At 36.2% G+C, this 22,238-nt stretch overlaps 1 protein-coding gene across 5 annotated transcripts in view; it reads left to right on the top strand.

Moving 5' to 3' along the window:
• The first annotated feature begins 1,356 nt into the window (after window positions 1-1,356).
• Window positions 1,357-22,238, top strand: part of FAM185A (family with sequence similarity 185 member A) — a 72,241-nt gene continuing 51,359 nt past the window's right edge. For 3 of the 5 annotated variants that reach the window (XR_007479219.1, XM_033439681.2, XM_033439684.2), the window contains exons 1-4: window positions 1,357-2,161; window positions 4,710-4,819; window positions 10,176-10,268; window positions 15,213-15,351. Coding sequence is in view for 4 of the 5 variants with exons in the window: in XM_033439681.2 (XP_033295572.1) it covers window positions 1,735-2,161; window positions 4,710-4,819; window positions 10,176-10,268; window positions 15,213-15,351 (769 nt within the window). In the remaining variant the exon portion in view is untranslated. The remainder of the gene's footprint in view (window positions 2,162-4,709; window positions 4,820-10,175; window positions 10,269-15,212; window positions 15,352-22,238) is intronic. The other 2 variants (XM_004263388.4, XM_033439695.2) reach the window with 2 other exon arrangements.

Consider the following 22,238-nt stretch of genomic DNA (forward strand, 5'->3'; position numbering starts at 1 on the left):
TAAGGAGAAAGAATAAGGAGGGAGGAAGGACTGGGACAGAAAGGAGGAAAGGATAACTTAAGAAAAACACTGAATTTCTAACAAGGTAATGGCTTGCAAAGCACCCTATGACTTGGGCCCCTGAGGACTTTAGCTCAGTTCATTAGGACTTTAGCCCATCCCTCTATCACTATTACTCCCAGTAATTCTGGTTATTGCACTTGGCCAAGGGCTTCAATTTTTTATGGCATTCAGTTTCAGCACTTGCATTTTATTGGACGTCATTGTTTGCAGGGTGTCTTTGCTAAAGAACTTAGGGAATAATTTGTAGGAGGAGGAACTGGCACAGAAAGGGAGAGATAGCAGGAAAGGAGAAAATAAATCTTTTCTCATTTTTAAATTGCCCACAAAATAATAAAAGGTAAAACAGACCTTACGGAGTCATTTAGTACAATCCTTCTTCATCTTAAAGTGGAAGAAACAGGTGTAGGTGACACAGATAAACCAATGGCCGAGCCAGGAAAATAACCAATTCCATACTCTTCCCATGGCACTATGTCTCTCTCTCTCTCTCTCTCTCTCTCTCTCTCTATCTCTCTATCTCTCTATCTTATTTTAGTCCTAAAACTGAGGATCATTTGTAGTCAAAGGGAACAGTGCTGCTGTCAACACAAATCGTGATCGCTCAGATTTTTCTTGGTAACTTAGAGTCTATGCTATAAAATAAAAATATAATAATTTAAATTGCAACTTGGCAGCCTGTGCAGCGTGTTCACATCCATTATCTCATTTGATCCCTACAAAAACCCTTTGAGGTAAGACAAGGAAAGTATTATTGACCTCATTTTAAGAGCGAGCGGTTAAAACCCAGAGACGTTCAATGACTGACGTAAGATTACTTAGTCAGGAAGGAGACATGACTCTAACCCTATTCCTACATTTGATATCAAAGAGGGAGTTTCCTCAGAAAACACTAACTGGTCTTGATCCTCTTGCCTAGGGATTCTCTATCCCAGGGTACCCCGCACTAGTTTAATGAAGTTTGGAACTAACCACTCACTGAGGGTACTCCTATTTTGCATCTAGTTCTCACCTTTAAAAGCGCAATTTCCTACCACTTCCCTCGGTCCTGATCCTTATTTAGGCTCCTATTTTTCTCTGTGAGTTTTGGCTTCCTCGTCTCACTCCAAAGCTCCACCCTCTCCAAAGAAGTAGCGTCCTCGGTATCCAAGGAAACCACACAGCCTTGCCCATCTTTCGCCTTCCACGCTTTCCATTGGCCAGTTGGATTCTGGTGTGATTTTTTTTTTTTTTTTTTTTTTTCCCCCGTCCAGCCAATGGATAATTGGCTAGAGGGAAGGAGCGCGTGCCTTCCGAGTCCCGTGTAACACCTGCTCTTACTAGACTTAACAACCTTGGGCATTGCCTCTTGGGAAATGTAGTTTCTAAGCCGCCGAGCCCCTCGACGTCTGACTTCATTAGAACTACCTATCCCACCGGCCTTTGCGAAAGGGCGGGAGTAGGCGAGGAGTCACGGTCAGCGTGGATACTTAGAGCTTTGAAATTCCAATTTGCCCCCGAGGCGTGTGTAGCTGAGGTTTAAACTGCTGAACGAAGTGAGCAGTCTTGCTGTTGCTTCAGCACACCCTCTTAAGTGTCTCCCTTCTGACTTGCGCCGGCACAGCGGCCAAGTCGACTGGCCGTGGCGAGACTAGCCTGTGGCTGAGGTGATCTGAGGGAGCGTGAGAGCACGCCATGTTCGTCCCCTGCTCGGGATGGGGGCTGGGCTGCCTCCGGCTCTGTCTGCTCCGAGTGTGGGCCAGCGAGGTCGCGGGGCGCTGTGCGTGCGGGGCCTGTCAGGCCCGGCTGTACGGCTCAGGTGGGTCCCAGCCCGACGTCTCTCGGTCTGGTCCCGCGCGCCGGACTCTGAAGGAGTGGGCACTTCTGGTGAGCCCTTTCGGCCGGCTGCGGACGCGGCTCCCGTGCTCCCTAGCCGTGAGGCCCTTGGACCCTCTCACCTACCCGGATGGCGACCGCGTGCTGGTGGCGGTGAGCGGAGTGGAGGGTGGGGCCGTGGCCAGCTTGCAGGTGAGGTACGACGAGGCGCAGAAGGAGGTGGCCATCGTGTCTGACGTCATCGACCCCCAGGCGTCCGTGGAAGTGAACGCGCCCCTGAAGTTTGGCAAGTGAAGTTTAAACGGGCTTGGGTCCCAGGGCACATCCAGTGAATTTATAGAATTAGGCCGACGTGCGTTTTTAATTGGTCCCTTTGGATCTGACTTTGCAACCTAATTTACAATTTACGCCTTCGGAGGTTGCCTCTTTTTTTCTGTTGTGCTTTGGGTTTCTGGGCAGTAGTTAGGAATTAGGTTCTCAATTACAGCAATTTTATAAATTGAATGGAAACATGATTTGGAATAATCTAAGCCGAATAACATTTGTGGAGCCCCTTCTGTTCTCCTTTGGCACTTTGTTCCTATTTGTGTCACTGCACTTTGTCGGTAACAATGTGGTGTATTTTTCAGGGTTAAAGTATCTTGATAATCCACTCAGTGGCATGGCAGACCATCCGCGTTTCCCCTTGCTCACTGCCTGGCGTCTGTCCCCAAACAGCCTTGTCTATAGCATGTTCCATCGAACCTGGACCAGGTGTTTGGTTTCTGATAGACACCCGGCTTCTTACTGAAAACGTCACCACTCATTTTGGCCTAAGTAGATTTTCTCTGAGTAGCAGGCCATGAAGAAAAACACATAGTAAGATTGCCTGGGAAACTTCAACTGATAATGGCTGCCAGATATGTTTCCTAGGTATTTGGGTTCCATGTTATTTCTCACATGGAAACGACTGTGTACGCAGCACTTTTCTAGGAAAGTCTTCCCTGGCTCTCCGACTTCCCGGGACTGAAGGAAGATACTAATGAAGATCGTAATAGCAACTAACGCTTCTAAGATAATCTTTTCCAATCCTTACAGTTGCACTGTATTATAGACACTTACTGTCACCATTTAAGATGAGGGAATTGAGATACAGCAAGTTTCATATACTAAGTATTGTGGGTGAACAAGTAGAAGAAATCCGTGCCTTCATGAAATTTAATTTGTAGTGGGGTTAGATCAAGAAATATGCCTATTTTCTCTCAGATATAAAGTGGTGGAGCTGAGATTTGAACTGACTGGAGTCTGCTGAACCACTATGCCTTATTGCTTCTCAACTTTTTTTTAACTAGCCTAGGTGAATAAGAGACCCTGATCTCAAAATGTTAACAGTCTGGGGTGGGGAGGAAGATTTGCCAATGTATTATGCAGTACAAAATAGACTTGAGTATTGAAATAGAGATAAGCAAAATTTTATGGCAGCACAGATAAAAATGGAACTACCCAAACCTTATTATTTGCTGATTCCTCTTTTTAGAGCCAGAATCTCATTTCCAATTTAGTGTTAATATGTGGATATTCCACAGGCCCTCAAATCAGCATAATTCAATTTTACTCATACTTACTCGTGTTCCTCCAGTTCGTCTATAACTGTTTCAGTGAATGAGTGAGTGTAGCATTACTACCACTCAGTATGTAGCCTTAACTTCTCTACCCACCTACTGAGGGTAGAGTATATTTAGAAATTGTTTTCTTCTTCCCATGCCTATCATTACTGCTTGAGATCAAACCTTATGTTGTAACACTACTTAACTGGCTGAAAGTTTTGCAGTTACATTTGCATCCATGTAAGTATGGGGTAAAATTGTCTTTTTATGTATTTTATATTAATCCCAACCAAAATATTGCCTTTATAGAGACTGCCATATACTCAACTGTAGAAATTGATTTTTATGTCATGACTATTGGAATTGTAGTTCTAAGACTCCAGTAGTTTGTGTTTGGGGTAGCATTAATTCTCTGATCTGTTTTAAGGGAAATCATCAATATTTATTTGAACTAGGTATTAAATATCAGTGTTTTAAAGATTTTTTATACAGAGACACCTAAGGTTACACCTTAAATTGAATTTAAAGTTAAACTTTAAAGCTAAGTATGGCTTATTTGCCAAATTTTCTTCGTATATATCACTGTTTTTTATCCACAATTTTGAGGTTTTAATATTATTCAGTACTAGATTTTTCAAAGTTGTTCCCACTTTTTATTACTTCAGATACCTTGTGATATAGCTGCATGATAATATCTTCCTTTTTTTACATATGAAAGGTTAGCGGTAGGATTTGAAAACTGAACTCATGGTCATATATACTGATCCATGCCACTCCTGCAGGTAGACTTTTTAACTTGGGGAAAGTTTGGGAACAAATCTTTAAACTTTCATGAATATAGAAGAGAATAAGCTAACTGACTTATCCAGTTCACCATAATGACTTGTTAACTTGCTGCACTCTTACTCAAATCTGTGTTTGTGTATTTTCTCAGTGGCGAAGAGGCTTCTATGATCTTCTATAAGAACTGGAATCTTTGACCTGCTTTACTTATCTCCTATGTTACTTTCTCTCTTTAGATGATATCTGCCAACAGAAATAACTGCTTTTTAAAAACTGGTAGAAAAGGGCTTTACATTTGGTCCTGTCGCTGTGGTGGAGATCCCTTACCTTTAGAGAGAGGCTGCTGACAGCTGTGTTCTTTCCAGGATTCAGTAAACTGAGTAGCTGGATTTCTGCGGGACACTGAAATGCTTTGGAGCTCATTAACCGTAGTACTAACTTGGTTTTTCTTTTTTTCATTTCTAGATTTGAATATCAAGTCATCAGGGTCTGGCTGTGTAAAAGTCCAAAATATTGAGTGTGATAATTGCAAAATTGAAACTGAACAGGGGACCAGCATCTTACAGTCAGTTAAGGTATAAATATTTTTCTAATTTTGTTTCAACGTTATTTTTTAAAACACCTTAAACTATGAACTACGGTATCAAATTAAGGTTATTATTCGAGCATCATTTATTGGAAATATTGAGTATCATTTATTCGTCACTCAGAAATTCCTTGCAAAAAGTTTGTCAGTTCTGTTATGAAAGTATAGAGGTTGTAGCAACTTTGAAGGTTTTCGTCATGTTCCTTTTAGATTTCATTTCAAAGTGTACAGTGATACTAATAATACATTCTTAGTATTCTCAGATCTTACTAAGTTTAAGAAATTTTAGTTTTAACGAATGATTTTCTTCCATTTATTAAGGAGTAAGGGAAAGTCATTAAGCATTATAAATTTGCTTAAAATATTAAATTAATCACATTTTTAATGTACCAGGTAGTTCATTACTTAAGGATTAAGTAGTTATTTGTGCTAAACAGCAAGTGATTCGTCTCACTTTGTAACAACGCTTTTATATTTAATTTTCTTAAAATTAGATTGGTCTCAGCTCTAAATGATTTCAAATACATCTCTGATAAGTTCTAGCTTATTGTTACTACTGATACTGCTTACACTTGCATATTCAAAACTCAATACTTTTTTTTTTTTGGCGGTACGCAGGCCTCTCGCTGTTGTGGCCTCTCCCATTGCGGAGCACAGGCTCCGGATGCTCAGGCTCAGCGGCCATGGCTCACGGGCCCAGCCGCTCTGCGGAATGTGGGATCTTCCCGGACCGGGGCACGAACCCGCATCCCCTGCATCCGCAGGCGGACTCTCAACCACTGTGCCACCAGGGAAGACCCAAAACTCAATACTTTTGTGAACTTTGGTGGTATGTAACTTTGTTGAAGTCAGGCATCTTTGCTTCATAATTGCAAAGCATTTTCATTTTTAGATGCATAAACAGTAATTAGTATGATTAATTGGATGCATTTAAAAATTTTTATATTATTTGTTTTGTCCCAGCCACTTTTATTTGCACACCTACCTTTGGCATGTCTTCACATGTGAACCATTTCAGTAAATTTAGTTGCACAGGGACTTCCCTGGTGGTCCAGTGGTTAAGACTCCATGCTCCCAATGCAAGGGGCCCGGGTTTGATCTCTGGTCAGGGAACTAGATCCTGCATGCCGCAACTGAAAGAGCCTGCATGCCGCAACGAAGATCCCATGTGCCACAACTAAGACCCGGCGCAGCCAAAAAAATAAGAAAAGTTTAGTTGCACAAATATCAAAAACGATTAAAGAATACTATTACATATCCTTTTGGAAAAATGAGATGGTTCCAGTTCTTGTAAAAGATTGCACAATGAAGTTTTCATGTTGAGTGACTAAGTGGATGAGAATACCATGATTCCTTTTTGTACTTATAAATATATTGGTCACTCATCAATGCTTGAATTTCAGAAATTCATCTAGAATATTGTTCTCTGGAGACTCAGAGTCTTAGATTTTCAATTTCACAGCCAAATTTAGAAGCTACTGTACTGCTGTCTGTCTCTTTGCAATCATCTTTTGATCCATCTGATAATTCTGAAAGATCTATTTTGTCAGTTTTCTTTTTTCTGCCATTATGTGCATAAAATGAAAAATGATTTCTCAACTTTGGCACTGTTGACATTTAGGGCTGGAAAATTCTTTGTTGTCAGGGGCTGACCTATGCACTGTGGGATGGTTAGCAGTATTCCTGGCTACTACCAACTAAGTGCCAAGAAACACACTCACTTAGGACGATGAAAAATATCTCCACACATTGCCAAATGTCCTCTGGGGGACAAAAATCACCTTTAGTTGAGAACCATCATTTGAGGCAAGTTCATCATTCTTCTGTTGTCTTATTCTTTTAGACATTTTCTAACATAGTTAGGAATAATTGACAAATAATAATGAAATAACTGCTAGGATAATGAAATAGCAAAATGTTATGAGACATATGAAAAATAAGAATACTAAAATCCCATAATGTATTTTAGATTTACAAAGGAGTCCAGTGAACCATTATGGTAATTTTAAGATAGAATGAGTTTTATTCTATTTAAAAAATGAGTAAATTTTCTATTTATTCTTTGGGGGACCTCTAAGAAAGAATAAAAGTCATGAAATATCAGTCCTACAAATAGAATAGCTCAAAAAAGAAATTCAAGAATTAGAATTGGGTCTGCTGAATCTTAATGGTAGTTAGGAGAATTAAGAGGTAAGAGAATTATTCTTGAGATCTTAGGATTTAACTGACTTAAATTCAGAATGGGAACGCTTCGTGAAATATCTGGTTTAAGTTTTAAATATAGTACAATATCGTTATCTCTGATTAGTGATCGCCTATTAATGTAAGTTTCTCTTCCACTCATTTTAAGGATTTGAAATATATTTGATGTATGTTATAAGATGTTTATAGCAATAATAACAGCTACTGTTTACTGAGTCCTTATTATGTACCCAGAAATGTAGCTAAGTCTTCATTTAATCCTTGAATTATCTTCTTTTTATCAAGGAAGAAACTGTGAGCTACTAAGAGATTAAGGAACTCATTTAGGTTCCCACAGCTAATAAATTGAGCTAAAATTTGAACTTGGGTCTTTCTGCATTCCAAGCTCATGCTCTTTCCGCCTTTCCTTATTGTCCAAGCAAAATGTCTGGCAGTACTAACTCACTGAATGCCACATATTTGCATTTTTAAAAATTGCAATAGTAATAGTTTATATTATACTAAATAGCTTCTGATTTATTTAAACATTTTAACTACTTTGTTTTGCATATTGAGGCAGGAGATAGATGGGCCCCAGGGTAAGCAGCTGGAGTTCATTCCCTGTGGCCAGAAACTTCAAAATATCAATAGCAGGACAATGGAGAGAGGAGGCTGGGCCCTTCCCAGATAAGAGATAAAAGACCACATATTCCTTATTCTCAAAGTCAAGGAGACCTTCCCGACTACACATGCCCAGAAAGATTTCTTGGAGGTCCACAAGGGAGGGGGCGCCACCCCAGAGTAAGTGACGTCAACTATGCATCGGCCCCTTTGCTAGAATCCATCTTGGCTGAGAGATGCATGCGCGCGCGCGCGCGCGCGCGCGCGCACACACACACACACACACACGGAAGATCCTGAGAACACACACACACACACACACACACACACAGAAGATCCTGAGATATACCAAATACGGACTCAGAACCAGGCAAAGCAAGATGATTGGTCAAAGGAAACCTGGAAGAAATGTCCCACAGAAGTGATTCAAACTACCACAAGGTGGCAACTCTCTCTCTGAGCCCACCCATGTTTCTATCCACAAGAACTGTACTTTTTCCTCCTAAACACTTTACTTGCTTCACTACTTTCCGTCTCTATGTGAAAATTCATTTCTACACAGCTGATAGTCTAGGGCCTTGTCACTGGCCACTGGTCCCCAGTGGTCTAGTGGCTAGGATTCAGAGCTCTCACTACTGCTGCTGCGTGACTTCAGTCTCCGGCAGGGAACTGAAATCTTGCTGCAGGCCGAGGCCACCCAAGATCCATATGTTTTTAAATTTTATAATCTACTTTACATTTTTTGAAATTAGATGAGCTTTGAACTTAATGATAGCTATTAACATTTTTGTGCTTTAGACCTCTTTGAAAATATGATGATTATTTCCTTAGAAAAAATGCACACATATGAAATTTTGCTTAGAATTTCGTAAGTTTCACAGACTGTCTAGAATGTCGTGTAAACTTGGTTAAGAACTCCTGATTTAAATAAAATAACAGTTGTTTTGGAGATACTTTTTTCTAAGGTTCATCAGTTACTTGTCTGCTTGATAAAGACTATTAAATACAGTTTGACTTCTGACTCATGTTTCTATGGGCATGAAGTCTACCATGCTGTAATATAGATAAACTTTTTAAGAATGATTCATTTTGCCCTTTTCACTGAATTTTTTAAACTTCATTCCTGGGCCATTTTACCCAAGGTTTTACTGTTTTTCCCCCTGAGTAAAGCAACCAGAAGGTTGTTTTGTATTTTTTTTCCCAGTTTTTAGATAACGTCTCTGCTGTTGCTGGTTATGATATTGGTGGGTTTGCTTTTGCTATTTTTCTTCTTCTGGTATTTACCTATTCTTTTTCTCTTTATAGATGTGGTAGAACTGAAGACTTATGCAAATATTAAGCTGAAGTAAGCTACCCTAAAAAATAGACCAAACATCTAATGGCTCACACACAACTATAGTTTATTTTTCATTTGTGTCCAAGTGTGTGGGTGACTCATTTCTATTCAGGTATTGTAGGTTCCCTTCATCTTCTGGCTCTGCTATCTGTTAGAGCCTTATTGTAATATACATGCACCTGGTGGCAGGGGCAGAGCACAGGGAATGCACACTAGTTCTTCTAAAAGCACCAGCCTGGAAATTGCACATAACATTTCTATTTATATTCTGTTGGCAAGAACTGAGCAGCACCTAGGAGGTAAGGGAAGATGGAAAACATTGTCTCTTCATGGGCCCAGCTATACTCTGTACTTCGGGAAAAAGTGGATTTTTGTGGACCTATCATAGTTTCTGCCACACTTGCCAGGTGTGAAATCAAGTGTTACATACACACACATTTTTTTTTTATCTAGCAGAGGAGGCTAACCGTAACTGCTATTTTCTTAGAGACATTTTCATTTAGTTCCAGTTTCTGGGCTGTGTTGTACTAGAAAGTTTAACAGTCAGTGGGTTGTTATCCTAAGTGTGAATATATACTTCTTCAGGTGACTCCAGCAATAAGAATGTAGGATTTGAAATCATGCAGAGCTTGATTCTGTTAGTTTAGATTTTGTTGTTTTCTAATGTGTCTGATAAGGTTGTTTAACCTTTCTGATTCTTGGATTCCTTCCTCTGTAAAATGGGAAAAATATAATACCCATCTCTGAATTGTGAGAATTAAATGTTAGTTCACATAAAGTAGTGAACGTTGTTATTTGGTGCAAAGAAAATGCCAAGTAAGTAATAAATATTACTGTTATTAATGATGAATATTAATAACGATGAACAGTGATTATTGTTGTCATTCTCATCATGATGTATGTTTAGTTAGCCATTGTGATCTTTGATTCCCAACGCTTTTTTCAGTGAAGCTACCAGAACACCCAAGTATCTTTTTTTTTTCCTTTGAGTCCAAGGAGCTTTATTTAATCACTTTAACAGCAGTTGACATTCTTTTCTCACTGATGTCATTATTCCAAACAGTGCATTTCTATTCATTTCTACTTTCTCTTTTACTGCTTTATTATTATTTTAAAAGAAATGTATAAAATGTTGGAACATTTTTTATTAATATAAGTCAAATTTATTGTCTCTTTTTCTATGTGAATTTTTGTATTTGTCTTTCAGAGTCAAAAATTACATATTCAAACAAAAGGAGGTAAAGTGATCTGCCTGGGAACAGTTTATGGAAATATAGATATTCATGCATCAGATAAAAGTGTAAGATTGTAATTTTCTTTTCTAGTACTTGCAATTTTGCATCTGGTTGGCTCATACAGTGGGTAGATTCTACAAAATTTGTGGCAAAACATTCCCTTTTTAATGCATTTGAGTTCATTAGTAAATTCAAACTTGAACTGAGATGATTAAATATTATACAATTTAATTTTAAATTTGTGATTTAATACTTTTGATAGATATTTAGTTACTTATTTGGAATCAGTAGCATCTTTTTATAACTTTTAAGTTTTATTTTAAAGTTTTTTAAAATAAAGTTTTTTTTTAAAGTTAAAGTTTTTTAAAGTTTTTAAAGTTTTTTTTTAAGTTTTAAAAAAGTTTTTAAAGTTTTAAAGTTTTTTTTTTTGATGTGAACCATTTTTAAAGAATTTAAATTTGTTACAATATTGCTCCTGTTTTATGATTTGTTTTTTTGGCCGCAAGACATGTGGGATCTTAGCTTCCCCACCAGGGATTGAACCCACACCCCCTCCATTGGAAGGCGAAGTCTTAACCACTGGACCACCAGGGAACTCCCTCAATAACATCTTTAAATTCTTAATATTTCTTTAAAAAATTTTTTTGTATTGAAGTGTAGTTGATTTACAGTGTTGTGTTAATTTCTGCTGTACAGCAAAGTGACTCAGTTATACACACATATACATTCTTTTTTATACTCTTTTCCATTATGGTTTATCCCAGGATATTGAATAGAGTTACCTGTGCTATACAGTAGGACCTTGTTGTTTATCCATTCTATATGTAATAGTTTGTGTACTAACCCCAAACTCCCAGTTCATCCCTTGCAAATACTTAATATTGAATTCTAATTCTGAAGAGATTTTAATCTTAATGATCATGGGTTAAAATCAGTCATTACATAATACCAAAATAAATGGGATTAAATTTTTCTTATTGTTAGGTTTATTTGAGTATTTTTTCCAAGACCTGTTTATTTTGCCTTTAGGCAATTTTAGGAGTTTCGAAACTCGATTTTCTTCAGTGTTTTCCACAAGATGGCACCATTAGACAGCATTACTGTTCTCCAAAAGCTTTTATTATCCATAGGAACTTTGATTGTTATAAGACAGTTTGCATTTTTTCAGTCAACTTTTGTTGCTTTCTGTGGTTTAGCATAGTATTAAGAATAAAGGTATAATTTTGAAGTATAAATTGTCACAATTTTTTAGCATGATCAGTAATGTTTTAAATCTTTTAGAAAGGTCTGAGCCACCTTTTATTTTACAGTTAGACAATTTGCAAGGATTCTTTTGTCATAAATTTGTTCAATTCCATACTCAGCTGTATTCTCCGATAATTGGTGGGGAGGAATTGTATCTTATATGTAGATTATTGTTGGCATAATTAAACAAGGTAGGTTATAACAGTAATTGTTCTACAATTGTCACTTTGATTTTCCATCACCTTTCTCTTAGAACCTGTGGGAGACTGTTTAAACCCAAATATTCAAATTTATCTTTTTAAAAAGTGTTGAAAGACACTGCCTGGCTTTATGTGGCAGCTGTTTTGAGACAGCATTTAGTTTCACCTCTCTGATTGTTGTGGTCTTGGAGGTGCAAAAGGGAAATTGGACAACTGCAGTTGCAGAATATTGCATATTGATGTTCACATGTAACTATCAAAGAAGAATTTAAATCATCTTAATTATTTTCTATTTTTAATATTTTGACCACTGTTTCCACTCATTATTTATCCTCTCAACTTTCATGGTTTATTGAATATTAATTTATTCCTACTTTCTGTTATACTATTTTGTTTCCTGCCTGATGGAGTTTTGTGTTGTACTAAAGAATCAGTTTTGATATTTCTTTCTATTTATATTATGCATAGTATTAATTTTTAAGGCATATTTCTAAGTTTCTGAGGTTTTATATAAAATAAATTCTTATGAAATATGTTAACTTTTAATATACAACTTCCATAGAAATGTGTTTTGGATATTTGAGAGGCAGCATAGTGAATTGGTTTAGAGCACGTAATTGAGAACCAGAGTACCTGGGTTTGAATCCTGGCTCAGCCACTTACTAAGCTCTTTAACTTCAGATGAGTTATTTAACCTCTATGTGTCTTGGTTTTCTAGAAAATAGAATAATAGTAATGACATTAACTCACACTGGTTGTTATGAGGATTAAATGAGTTAATGCATAATACAGATAAGGTACTTAAAATAATGTCTTGCATAGCTAACTCCATTATAGTGTCGACTATAATGATGATGATAAAGGTAAATAAAACACAGGAAAGGTAATTTGGCCAGTCCTAGACCTACCAGTTAACTTTACTGAGACTGTGTTTCATTATTCATAAAATAGGAATGGTATTGTTTGTTTTTTCTGCTCAACAAGATTGTGAGAATCAAGTGAGCATTATAAACACTTAACAGTATATTGTTTATGTATCATTTTATATGGAATGGCTGTTTTTAAATTGTATTGTTAATTTCAGTATCCTAAGTTTGATACAGACAAGATAGAAATCCATTGTATGAATGGATTGTTGAATGAATGATTGTTGAATGAATTGATAATATAGTTATCAGTTGACCTTTCTTTCTTAGTTTGGGCTACAAGCCACAGTTTTTCCTTAAAACTTCATTTTTATTTTATAATGTTGGTTTATAATAACTAAACTTTATGAAAAAAATTTCTTCTTGTATAGAAAAGCAAATTAATTTATAGCAATATCTCTCTAAGAAAGGTATTTTTGGATCTACTTTTTGTTCTTTCTTTAAATATCTACTTCACTTAATAAGCAAGCTGTACAGTTTAATCTATTTTTTTGAATGTTTGTTCCATTAGCATTAGTAACTATAAATAAGATCCTCAATATTTTGCTGTAAACTATGGTGTCCTAAGTTTAATTGTTCTAGTTAGTATCTGATATAGTGCATTATATATGGCCCTTAGTGAATTTTCTATTTCTTTGAAATTAATTTTACGGATTGATTGGTTAAAATAGCTATATTATTGTGATGAGGAGTGTTGTACTTTTGCTTGCTTTCATTTAGTTTGGTGGGGCAGGGGAGGATATTTTTTAGCTTCCTACAGCGTAAGATATTTAGTGTTTAATGAACAAAGTAAATCCTTGGCATTTTCCTGGTACTCATAAGGAGTGTCTTAAAAGCTTTATTTGGTTGTGGGGGGAGTCTAATCAAAAGTTCCCCCTTGCCAATTCAATTAAGTTTCAAATATTCTTGCAACATTTATCTTTTGATATTCCCTAAAAACAGCCTCACTGTTTATAAAAAGCTAGAGTATTCATATTTGTTGTCTACTTTATGGAAATACTTGGAGAATTTTAAGCTATGCATAAAGCAACTTTTCATGAAGAAATTTTGTAGGTAAAGGATAAATTTTTTCAGAAATTTTAAACCTTACTATTACACTGAGGAACGCAAAACGTGTATTCTCACAAATCTGAATGTATATAAAATATCTATCTTTCTTTGACAGATTTATTGAAACTAGAGTTAAAAAAAATTCCTATGAATCCATAATTAGCTGTAGCAGATAAGAAGCAATTGGTATTTTATATACCTAATAAAAGTCCATTAAAAACCAAAATTATATACTTCAAATCTAGACAGCAAAGTAATTTTAGTTTGCTTTCCATAACAACCTCTGGGTACTTTAATTTCTCTTTTCATAGTTTATCTGTCTTCTAATATTTTAGTATTCTTGAAACTCAATTCTTATTAAATAATATTTTGAACTCAACAATTTTTGAAGGAAGTATAACGATTGAATATAATACTGATGCCAATGTGTTGAAAAACAATAATGTTCTTTGTTTAAATACCTCAGTGTAATGCTTGAATTTGACCCTGGGCAAAACTGTGACAAGCCTTCCTAGTGATTCAGTTTTTATGTCAACAATTTTATATTAACGCTCACTTTATGCTTATAAAACATTTGTTTAAAATACTATAAAGATAATTTGGAATCCTTAATTAGATACCTTCATTTTTATATTGGGCTCAATATTTGAGACATAAATGTATACTGAATTTTGTTAGAGAAGTTTAGGGATAAATACAAAATTCCTTCCATTTTGTTCAGTGGAAAGCTACTGACTAATTAGATGTAAAGTGGAAAAATTCTAGAAGTAATAGTGTATTCACTACTTTAACAGATGAAATGAGAAAAATCATACGAGAGTTCAATAAAATCAGGTAAAGTATATGCTAAAATTTAAAACCCATTCATGAGTTAAACAGCAGCAACAACAAAACAGATTTGAAATAGAAGGGAACTTCTTTAATCTAAAAAAAAGGGATCTAGAAGATGTCTATAGCAAACACCATACTTAATGATGCAATGTTATAAGCTTTCCCTCTGAGAATAGGAATAAGATAAGGATGCTTACTTGTTATCTCATCACTTCTATTCACTGTTAAATTGGAGGCCTGAGCCAGATTGTAAGGCGGGAAAGAACAGGAAAAACAGTATTAATATGAGGATTAGAAGGGAAGAAATGAAACGATCACTTGTAAAGAATATAATTATGCATGTAGAAAAATTGTTTTAATTCAGGTAGATTATTAGAATCAGTTAAGTGAGTTTAGTGAGGTTTGGGATTTAAGGTCAAATATAAAAGCCAGTTAAGATAAAATGAAGTTTAAAAAGCTATCTTTTATAATAACATTTAGAATACATCAAATAGGAATAAATTTAACAAAAGATGAAGAGCTCTACATAGAAAATATAAAACATTATTAAGAGAAATTAAAGAAGATCTAAATAAATGAAGGAATATAATGGGTTTGTTCCACAAAGAAAACACTGTTGCTCATAATCTTGTAATTAGAGCTGGGGAATTGAAGTCAATAAATTGGCCGTGTACTGTACATATTAGTTGTCCACTAATTCTGGCCTTTTACCAGTCTTCGTTTTATAATGAACTGATTTGAGTCTTTCTCTTACTAGACTGTGACCGTAGATAAACTGCAGGGAAGTTCTGTTAATGTATCTACTGAAGATGGTTTGCTGAAAGCCAAGTGTCTTTACACAGAATCATCGTTTCTGTCTTCTGCTGCTGGGGATATTACATTAGGAAGTGTTCATGGTAAGGTGACAGAGGCCTAATACGTCTTAGATATGCCACATGACATAAATTTTAAGAGATGACTGTGTTTCTTTGTAGGTGAAGGAGGATCTGCCGTTAGGAAGCTGCCCCTCTAAATAATTAATTGCAGGCTAACCATCTTTTAAAAAACCCACAAAATAAATTGACTCTTATGGTACTGAATTTTATTTTGGCAAGAAATTGAATATTATGCTGTTATACATGAAGCTAATAATAATTCTGATTTTTAATGCATTTCTTTATAGAAGGCAACATACAACAAGGAAATATGTGCAGGAATATTCAGAGGAAAGCACAATTAAATAAAAGCAGTGTTAAAAAATAAAGATGGGTTCTGAGTGATTGCTTTTATGTTATGATAGGAAAGCTAAGGATTAAATAAATTAATGAAACATTTGTGTGGGATCCGATTATAGCAATTCAGTGATACTAATTTTGGCTGAAATGCTTTATGTGTATTAGTACTAGCACCAGGTCCTCCCACTGCCCTGCCATTTTCAGTTTTCTTTAATTAGATATCATCTTGTGACTTTTAAAACATGTCTCTGCAGATATGTAATATTACTTAGTTAACTTTTGTGTTATTGAAAGAAAAGAAGAGAATGTAATGGTGAAGTAATATGGCAAAGGGCATGCTGGTATTCAGTGTCACTCAGCATGCTTCTTCAGTTCCCACATAGCAGATGATTTAAGTCCAGGTATGTTTTCTGAAATATGTACACATAGAAATAAGAATCTCTTATCCTGGAAAGTAGTATATACACATCTGCTAAATGCCTTTTGGACCATTTTCCAGGAGTTATAGACAAACTTTTGCTGTACGTAGTCCCCTCATTTAACTTCTGTAGGAAAGCTGAATCTATTTATCTATACATTTTGGTAAAACCTCCAGATTTTAGTAGTCAGCATGAATTATTAGGTGGTATTAGAAAACCTGGCTAGTGCAAACCATGCTATTTAGCAAATTGGCAGGTAGTCTTACAGTTAAAAAAAAATCTGAAAAAATGAGTACTTATATGCTTGAAATAATTCTTGAACCTCAATTTCATAGTTAAACCTCATCAACCATTCTTGTAGGGTTAAGGTATTATTTGAGTCCAAAATAAAGCAAATAGTTTTGTTAGTTATTCATCAGTTTTGTTGTTTTTTGTTTTGTTTACTGAGGTGTGCCTTGAATAGTTCTGGTAATTTGTAACTCCATATTTCAACAATGACTTTTATGTAAGCATTATATTTTTAACCGTTAATTGTGATTAAAAGTACTGTGCTTAATATATTGAGTAATTTTTAGTGGAAAAACAATTCCTTATCATGTCACATGTTGATTAACACCCACGATAAGAACAGCTGTGTTCTCTGCAGTGCTTTATACCATGTTTACACTGAATTCATTAATGTTTAAATTTTTTTGCTTTCTTTTAAGTAAGTTGAGAATTGAACTTGGTACATTAGTAGTTTACATGATAGTAAAACAGATGTACTTTCTTGAAGCAGTCCTCAAAATACTCTAGGTCTCTTTTTTTTTTTAACATCTTTATTGGAGTATAATTGCTTTACAATGGTGTGTTAGTTTCTGCTTTATGACATAGTGAATCAGCTATATGTATACATATATCCCCATATCCCCTCCCTCTTGCATCTCCCTCCCACCCTCCCTATCCCACCCCTCTAGGTGGTCACAAAGCACCTAGCTGATCTCCCTGTGCTATGCGGCTGCTTCCCACTAGCTATCTATTTGACATTTGGTAGTACATTATAAATCCATGCCACTCTCTCACTTCATCCCAGCTTACCCTTCCCCCTCCCCGTGTCCTCAAGTCCATTCTCTACGTTTGCGTCTTTATTCCTATCCTGCCCCTAGGTTCTTCAGAACAAATTTTTTTTTTTTTTTTAGATTCCATTTACATGTGTTAGCATATGGCATTTGTTTTTCTCTTTCTGACTTACTTCACTCTGTAAAATACTGTAGGTCTCTTGATTACTTACAGTGGCTGAAATGGAAACAAATTGCTAGGAATAAAAGAGTTCATTCTTTAGCCTTTATAAAACCTTTTATATTTACTGACCTTTAATGTGAAGTCAAATACCTTTCCTTTGGTGGTTTCAGTCTGAGCCAGACCTAGATCCTCTTTTGAACTGTTGTCTCTGGTTGGGATTTTGAAAGACTCTGAGATGGAAATTAGAGTGTAGCAAATTTACCAGGGAAGCCTCTGGGGACCAGTGCCATACAAAGGAACAAACCCCAGTTTCCACAGGAGAGGTTAGACTTGATAAGTCTCAACAACCCCAAAGGGGTGCTCTGAAGCTGGGATGGTCCTCAGAATTGTCTCAAGTTGGGGTGAGGGGAGATGGACCTTTATATCCCCAATCCTTAGATGCAAACTGCCCCAGAAGCACAATGATCTTGGATCAAAATGGCTCTCTTCAGATAAGGCAATTCCCTAAGAGAGCAGAGAGCTGAAGACTGTCTGACAGCAGTATTCCCAATAGATAGGAAAATAAGCCCTGCAGTTACAAAGGGGTTCTGAATGATGGCTCGTAGCACCGACTACCGTTATATTTATTCATTCGTGCAGTACATGTATTGACCACCTACTGTGTGCCAGATTTTCAGGCACCAAGGGTATGAAGTTGTGCAGGAGATGATACCTATCCTTAAAGAACTCACGGTCTAGTGGAAGGACTGAGCATCATCTCTCTTGTTTGTAATACTAGTAGAGCAGAGAGAAGTAGGAGAAGGGAAAATTTGATCCAGTTGCCACTGTACAAGAGGTTCCATGTTGTTCAGCCCTGCTTTCTCCATCTAGTCCTTGGCCCTCATTCTGCTTGGTTTTTCAGTGGTAGTAAATATATGAAAGAGAGAGATTTGAAAAAAAAAATCTGCATTTCTTAGTCATACTCTGTGCCTGCCTACTTTTTAAATCACCCTCAAGAGAGGCCCAAGTTTCTTGCCTCCCCCTCCTATGCCATCCCTATTTCCATCCTTGTCCTAAGGGATTATATGCACATGTTCCTTGAGTTTGGAGTGTGGAGGTGGGATGGGTATGGAAGAACAGGCAGTGTTCTAGCCCTACCTCTTAATAGGTTAGAAGATTAGAGTCGTGACTGGTGGAAGGAAGTCCCTATGCTCTAGCTACTGGGATTTTAGTAGGGAGAGATACCTCCCAAGGATCATCCCAAGCTGGAACTCTGAATATATATTCCACTGAAGTCTTTGTTCAAAGTGGTGATGGTCATATAACACCAATTAGATCCATATTTTGGCTGTATTTAAATAAACTAGCTTGGGAATCTTAAAACTTATTTTTATAGGAAAATATATTGCTACTTCTAAACATCTGACTTACAGAAAACAAATTCATAAGAATATACACATTCTAAGACCTGCCAGTTCAGGATTTATTTAGTTTGACTTCTTTTTCTTTTTTTTTAATGTAAATTTATTATTATTTTATTTATTTTTGGCTGCATTGAGTTTTCGTTGCTGTGCGCGGGCTTCTCATTGCAGTGGCTTCTCTTGTTGCAGAGCACGGGCTCTAGGCGCAAGGGCTTCAGTAGTTGTGCCTCGTGGGCTCTAGAGCACAGGCTCAGTGGTTGTGGCACACAGGCTTAGTTGCTCTGCGGCATGTGGGATCTTTCCAGACCGGGGCTTGAACCCATGTCCCCTGCATTGGCAGGTGGATTCTTAACCATTGCACCACCAGGGAAGTCCAAGTTTGGCTTCTTTTTCTTAAGGTAGATTTTTTTTAAACCCAACATACAGATGTTGTAAAAAGCCATTTGTACCACAGATATGATGACAATAACTGTCTTTTTCATAGATTTACGAGCTATATGAGTTTGGAGCCCTTGTGTTAATAGGTTGGGGGTGGTTGTTTGAAAGCAAACATGTATTGAGTGCCTAAGTGAGCCAGCCCATTTTATTTAATGGATAATTGGCTGTTTACAAATGAAGAAAACAAAACTTAGAAATGTCTAATTGTTTGCTCTCAATTTTAAGTTAATTAGTGGAAGAGCAAGAATTTGATCCAGGTTTCTTGACTTTTTAGGAGATGTTTTTAAACAGTGTTCAAACAAATGTGTGCACATAGCCATGGTGAATTTCTTGATTGCAACCCAAATTCCATCATTGCTTTTAGGGGAGATGGACCTTTATATCCCCAATCCTTAGATGCAAACTGCCCCAGAAGCACAATGATCTTGGATCAAAATGGCTCTCTTCAGATAAGAGAAGAGAGGGCTACCTGGGTCACTCTAGAGATGTTTCCTCTAGACAGACAGAGCTACAACACAGATGCACTGCTGCAGCTGGGTTCTAAATTGTAAACTCCAATTTCAGGGTTTTTGTGCCTTATGAAAATGTGGTGTTCCATATAGTGTTTGGGTTCAGCTTAGCTCCGTGGAGCCATTCAGGGACTCAGTTCATTCTTTAAAAGTGATGCTGCTATCTTCAGTGTGTGGCTTCTAAGTATTCCATGAAAGGAAGACAGAGCATGAAATTTATTTCTTGTCTGTATATTCTTTTTGTTCATATACCCTGATGCAAACTAATACCCAACATACCACTGAATACTTAAAAGGTAATGAGGAAAGGGAAAATGAAAGGAGTAATATGTCTTTCCTGGCTTTGCAAATTGACTCCTGTGTGTAGAGAAGGGAAAAATCTATCTTGAATGGTTTTCAAAATGAAATTTTTAAGTAGAGCTAACAATATTTTCTTGGTAAGAAAATGAGTAATCTAATTGACTAGTAATATTTACTATTTATAATGTTGGTTGAATCACATCTATTAAGTATGTGTGCCTTCTAATACAAAAGAAACTAGTTTATTCATTGACTCAACAAATATTCCCCAGTGTTCTGGCACTGAGAACCTAGTGGGAGAATGAGTACTTGGATAGTTTGTGTTTAGATATAAAATTTTGTGACAGTTTACTATCTTGATTTCCTTCTAAATTATAAAAAATTAGATTCTGTGTAAAGTACATTTTATTATATTCTGCTCTTTGAATATTTGTGATTTTAAAAGAATTCTGTACGTGTATATATAAGATATACATGTATTTATATATATTCTAGTAAATATATTTTTTAAATATAGGTATATAGTCTCCTGACTTAGAAAGAAAAGCTTCCTTGAAATGGTTTGCTGGGATTGATTTTATTTATGACATAATTTAAACAAATTAATTAGGGTTAATATGTAGGAGTACTCATGACAGTCATTTTAGTGTTTTATATTTAACTTATGTTATTATTTGGAATAAATGATTAATGAATTAAACTGCATTTAAAATATTTAGATTCCCTATATAACTTAGGGTCTTATTTTAGACTCTTTGGGAACATACATTAATACATAAATTGATGACTATTAGTTCTCTCATTTTTCTGTACTTCAGAAGTCCTTTGTTCCCCAAAGATTTAGCAATTTGTACATCCTTAAACTGTTCCTTAAATAATTACTTTGGATTTTGGAAACTTTCACAGAAGTAAAAGTTATACAAACTATACAAATACAGTTGATCATTTTGATAGCACAAAGAAATGCCTCAATTTGCTTTAAGAAGGACATATAGGCTCTGGTGAATTTATAAATCTGCCTTGTGAATTTAGAAAGTCAGAAGTAATATAAAATTTTAAAAGAAAGGAACTTTTATTGGATTGAATGGAACTCTTTATGAAGTTCATGAAAATGCTTTGTTCTAATTCTAGTGTTTATTCTTAAGTTCATTGTGAAGTTTGTTTGTCATTTTAACACGTGATGATTTATGTTAATGTTGAATCTGGACACTTAAAACTTTTTTATATGAAATACCAGAGAGGAATTACAACTCCCTTTGTGGTACAGACAGCATAGGTTTTTTTTTTTTTCATGATTTAGACATATGATAAAACATGTTGCTATTTCATGCAGTGTTTGGACTCTGCTCAGGTCCTTAGAGGGACTGGGCTCCTTCCATAAAGCTGATGCCGCCATTTTCAGTGTGTGGCTTCCAAGCTTCCACTAAAGGAAGAGAGATCATAGAGGATCATGTGAGAAATTTGTTAGCCAGAATGTTTTCAAATGACTTTAACTGCAGAAGTCTGAGATAAAGAGTTTAGTGTGTTCTAAGGAAGGAGAAAGGCACACAGGTATTAGGGGGGTACTGGCCGTCTGTGTCACATCTTATATTTATAATTGCTCTTTCTCAAATGTCTGTGAGTTCCTCCTCTTTCCACACCCCCTTGCTATTCTCCAGAATTTCATCCTTGTTTCATTGTTTTTTTCCATTCTTTCTTTTCCTTGGGCATCTTACACACTTTTGAGTCTCAACTGCCCTTGTATTCTAATAATTCAAATATGTATCTCTAGTGCTGACTTCCAGCTTATACATCCATCTGCTTAGTAGATATAGCCATTTGGATCTTTACAGGCTTCTCAAACGACTTCACATTTCTAACTTCTTTTCTCCTACTTTCCCAGCCCTTACCTCCCCAACCTCATCCATAATATAATCCTCCTCCTTTATTTCCATTTGCAGATTCTAATATTACCATGTACCTAATTTCCCAAGCTCGAATCTAGAAGTAACCCTAAATTCCTCTCTCTGTCACCTTCCACATCTATCAATCCCAAAGTATAGGTAGGTTTTATCATCTAAATATTTCTTCAATCTATCCCAGTTTTTTCTTTCAAACTTCTACTGTTCTTTTGGTTTTTTAAAAATTTATTTATTTACTGATTATTTTTGGCTGCGTTCGGTCTTCGTTGCTGTGCGCGGGCTTTCTCTAGTTGCGACGAGCAGGGGCTACACTTCGTTGTGGTGCGTGGGCTTCTTATTGCTGTCGCTTCTCTTGTTGCGGAGCACGGTCTCTAGGCGCGT

This window comes from Orcinus orca, chromosome 9 (assembly GCF_937001465.1).
Source record: "Orcinus orca chromosome 9, mOrcOrc1.1, whole genome shotgun sequence".
In the NCBI taxonomy this organism is placed as follows: domain Eukaryota; kingdom Metazoa; phylum Chordata; class Mammalia; order Artiodactyla; family Delphinidae; genus Orcinus; species Orcinus orca.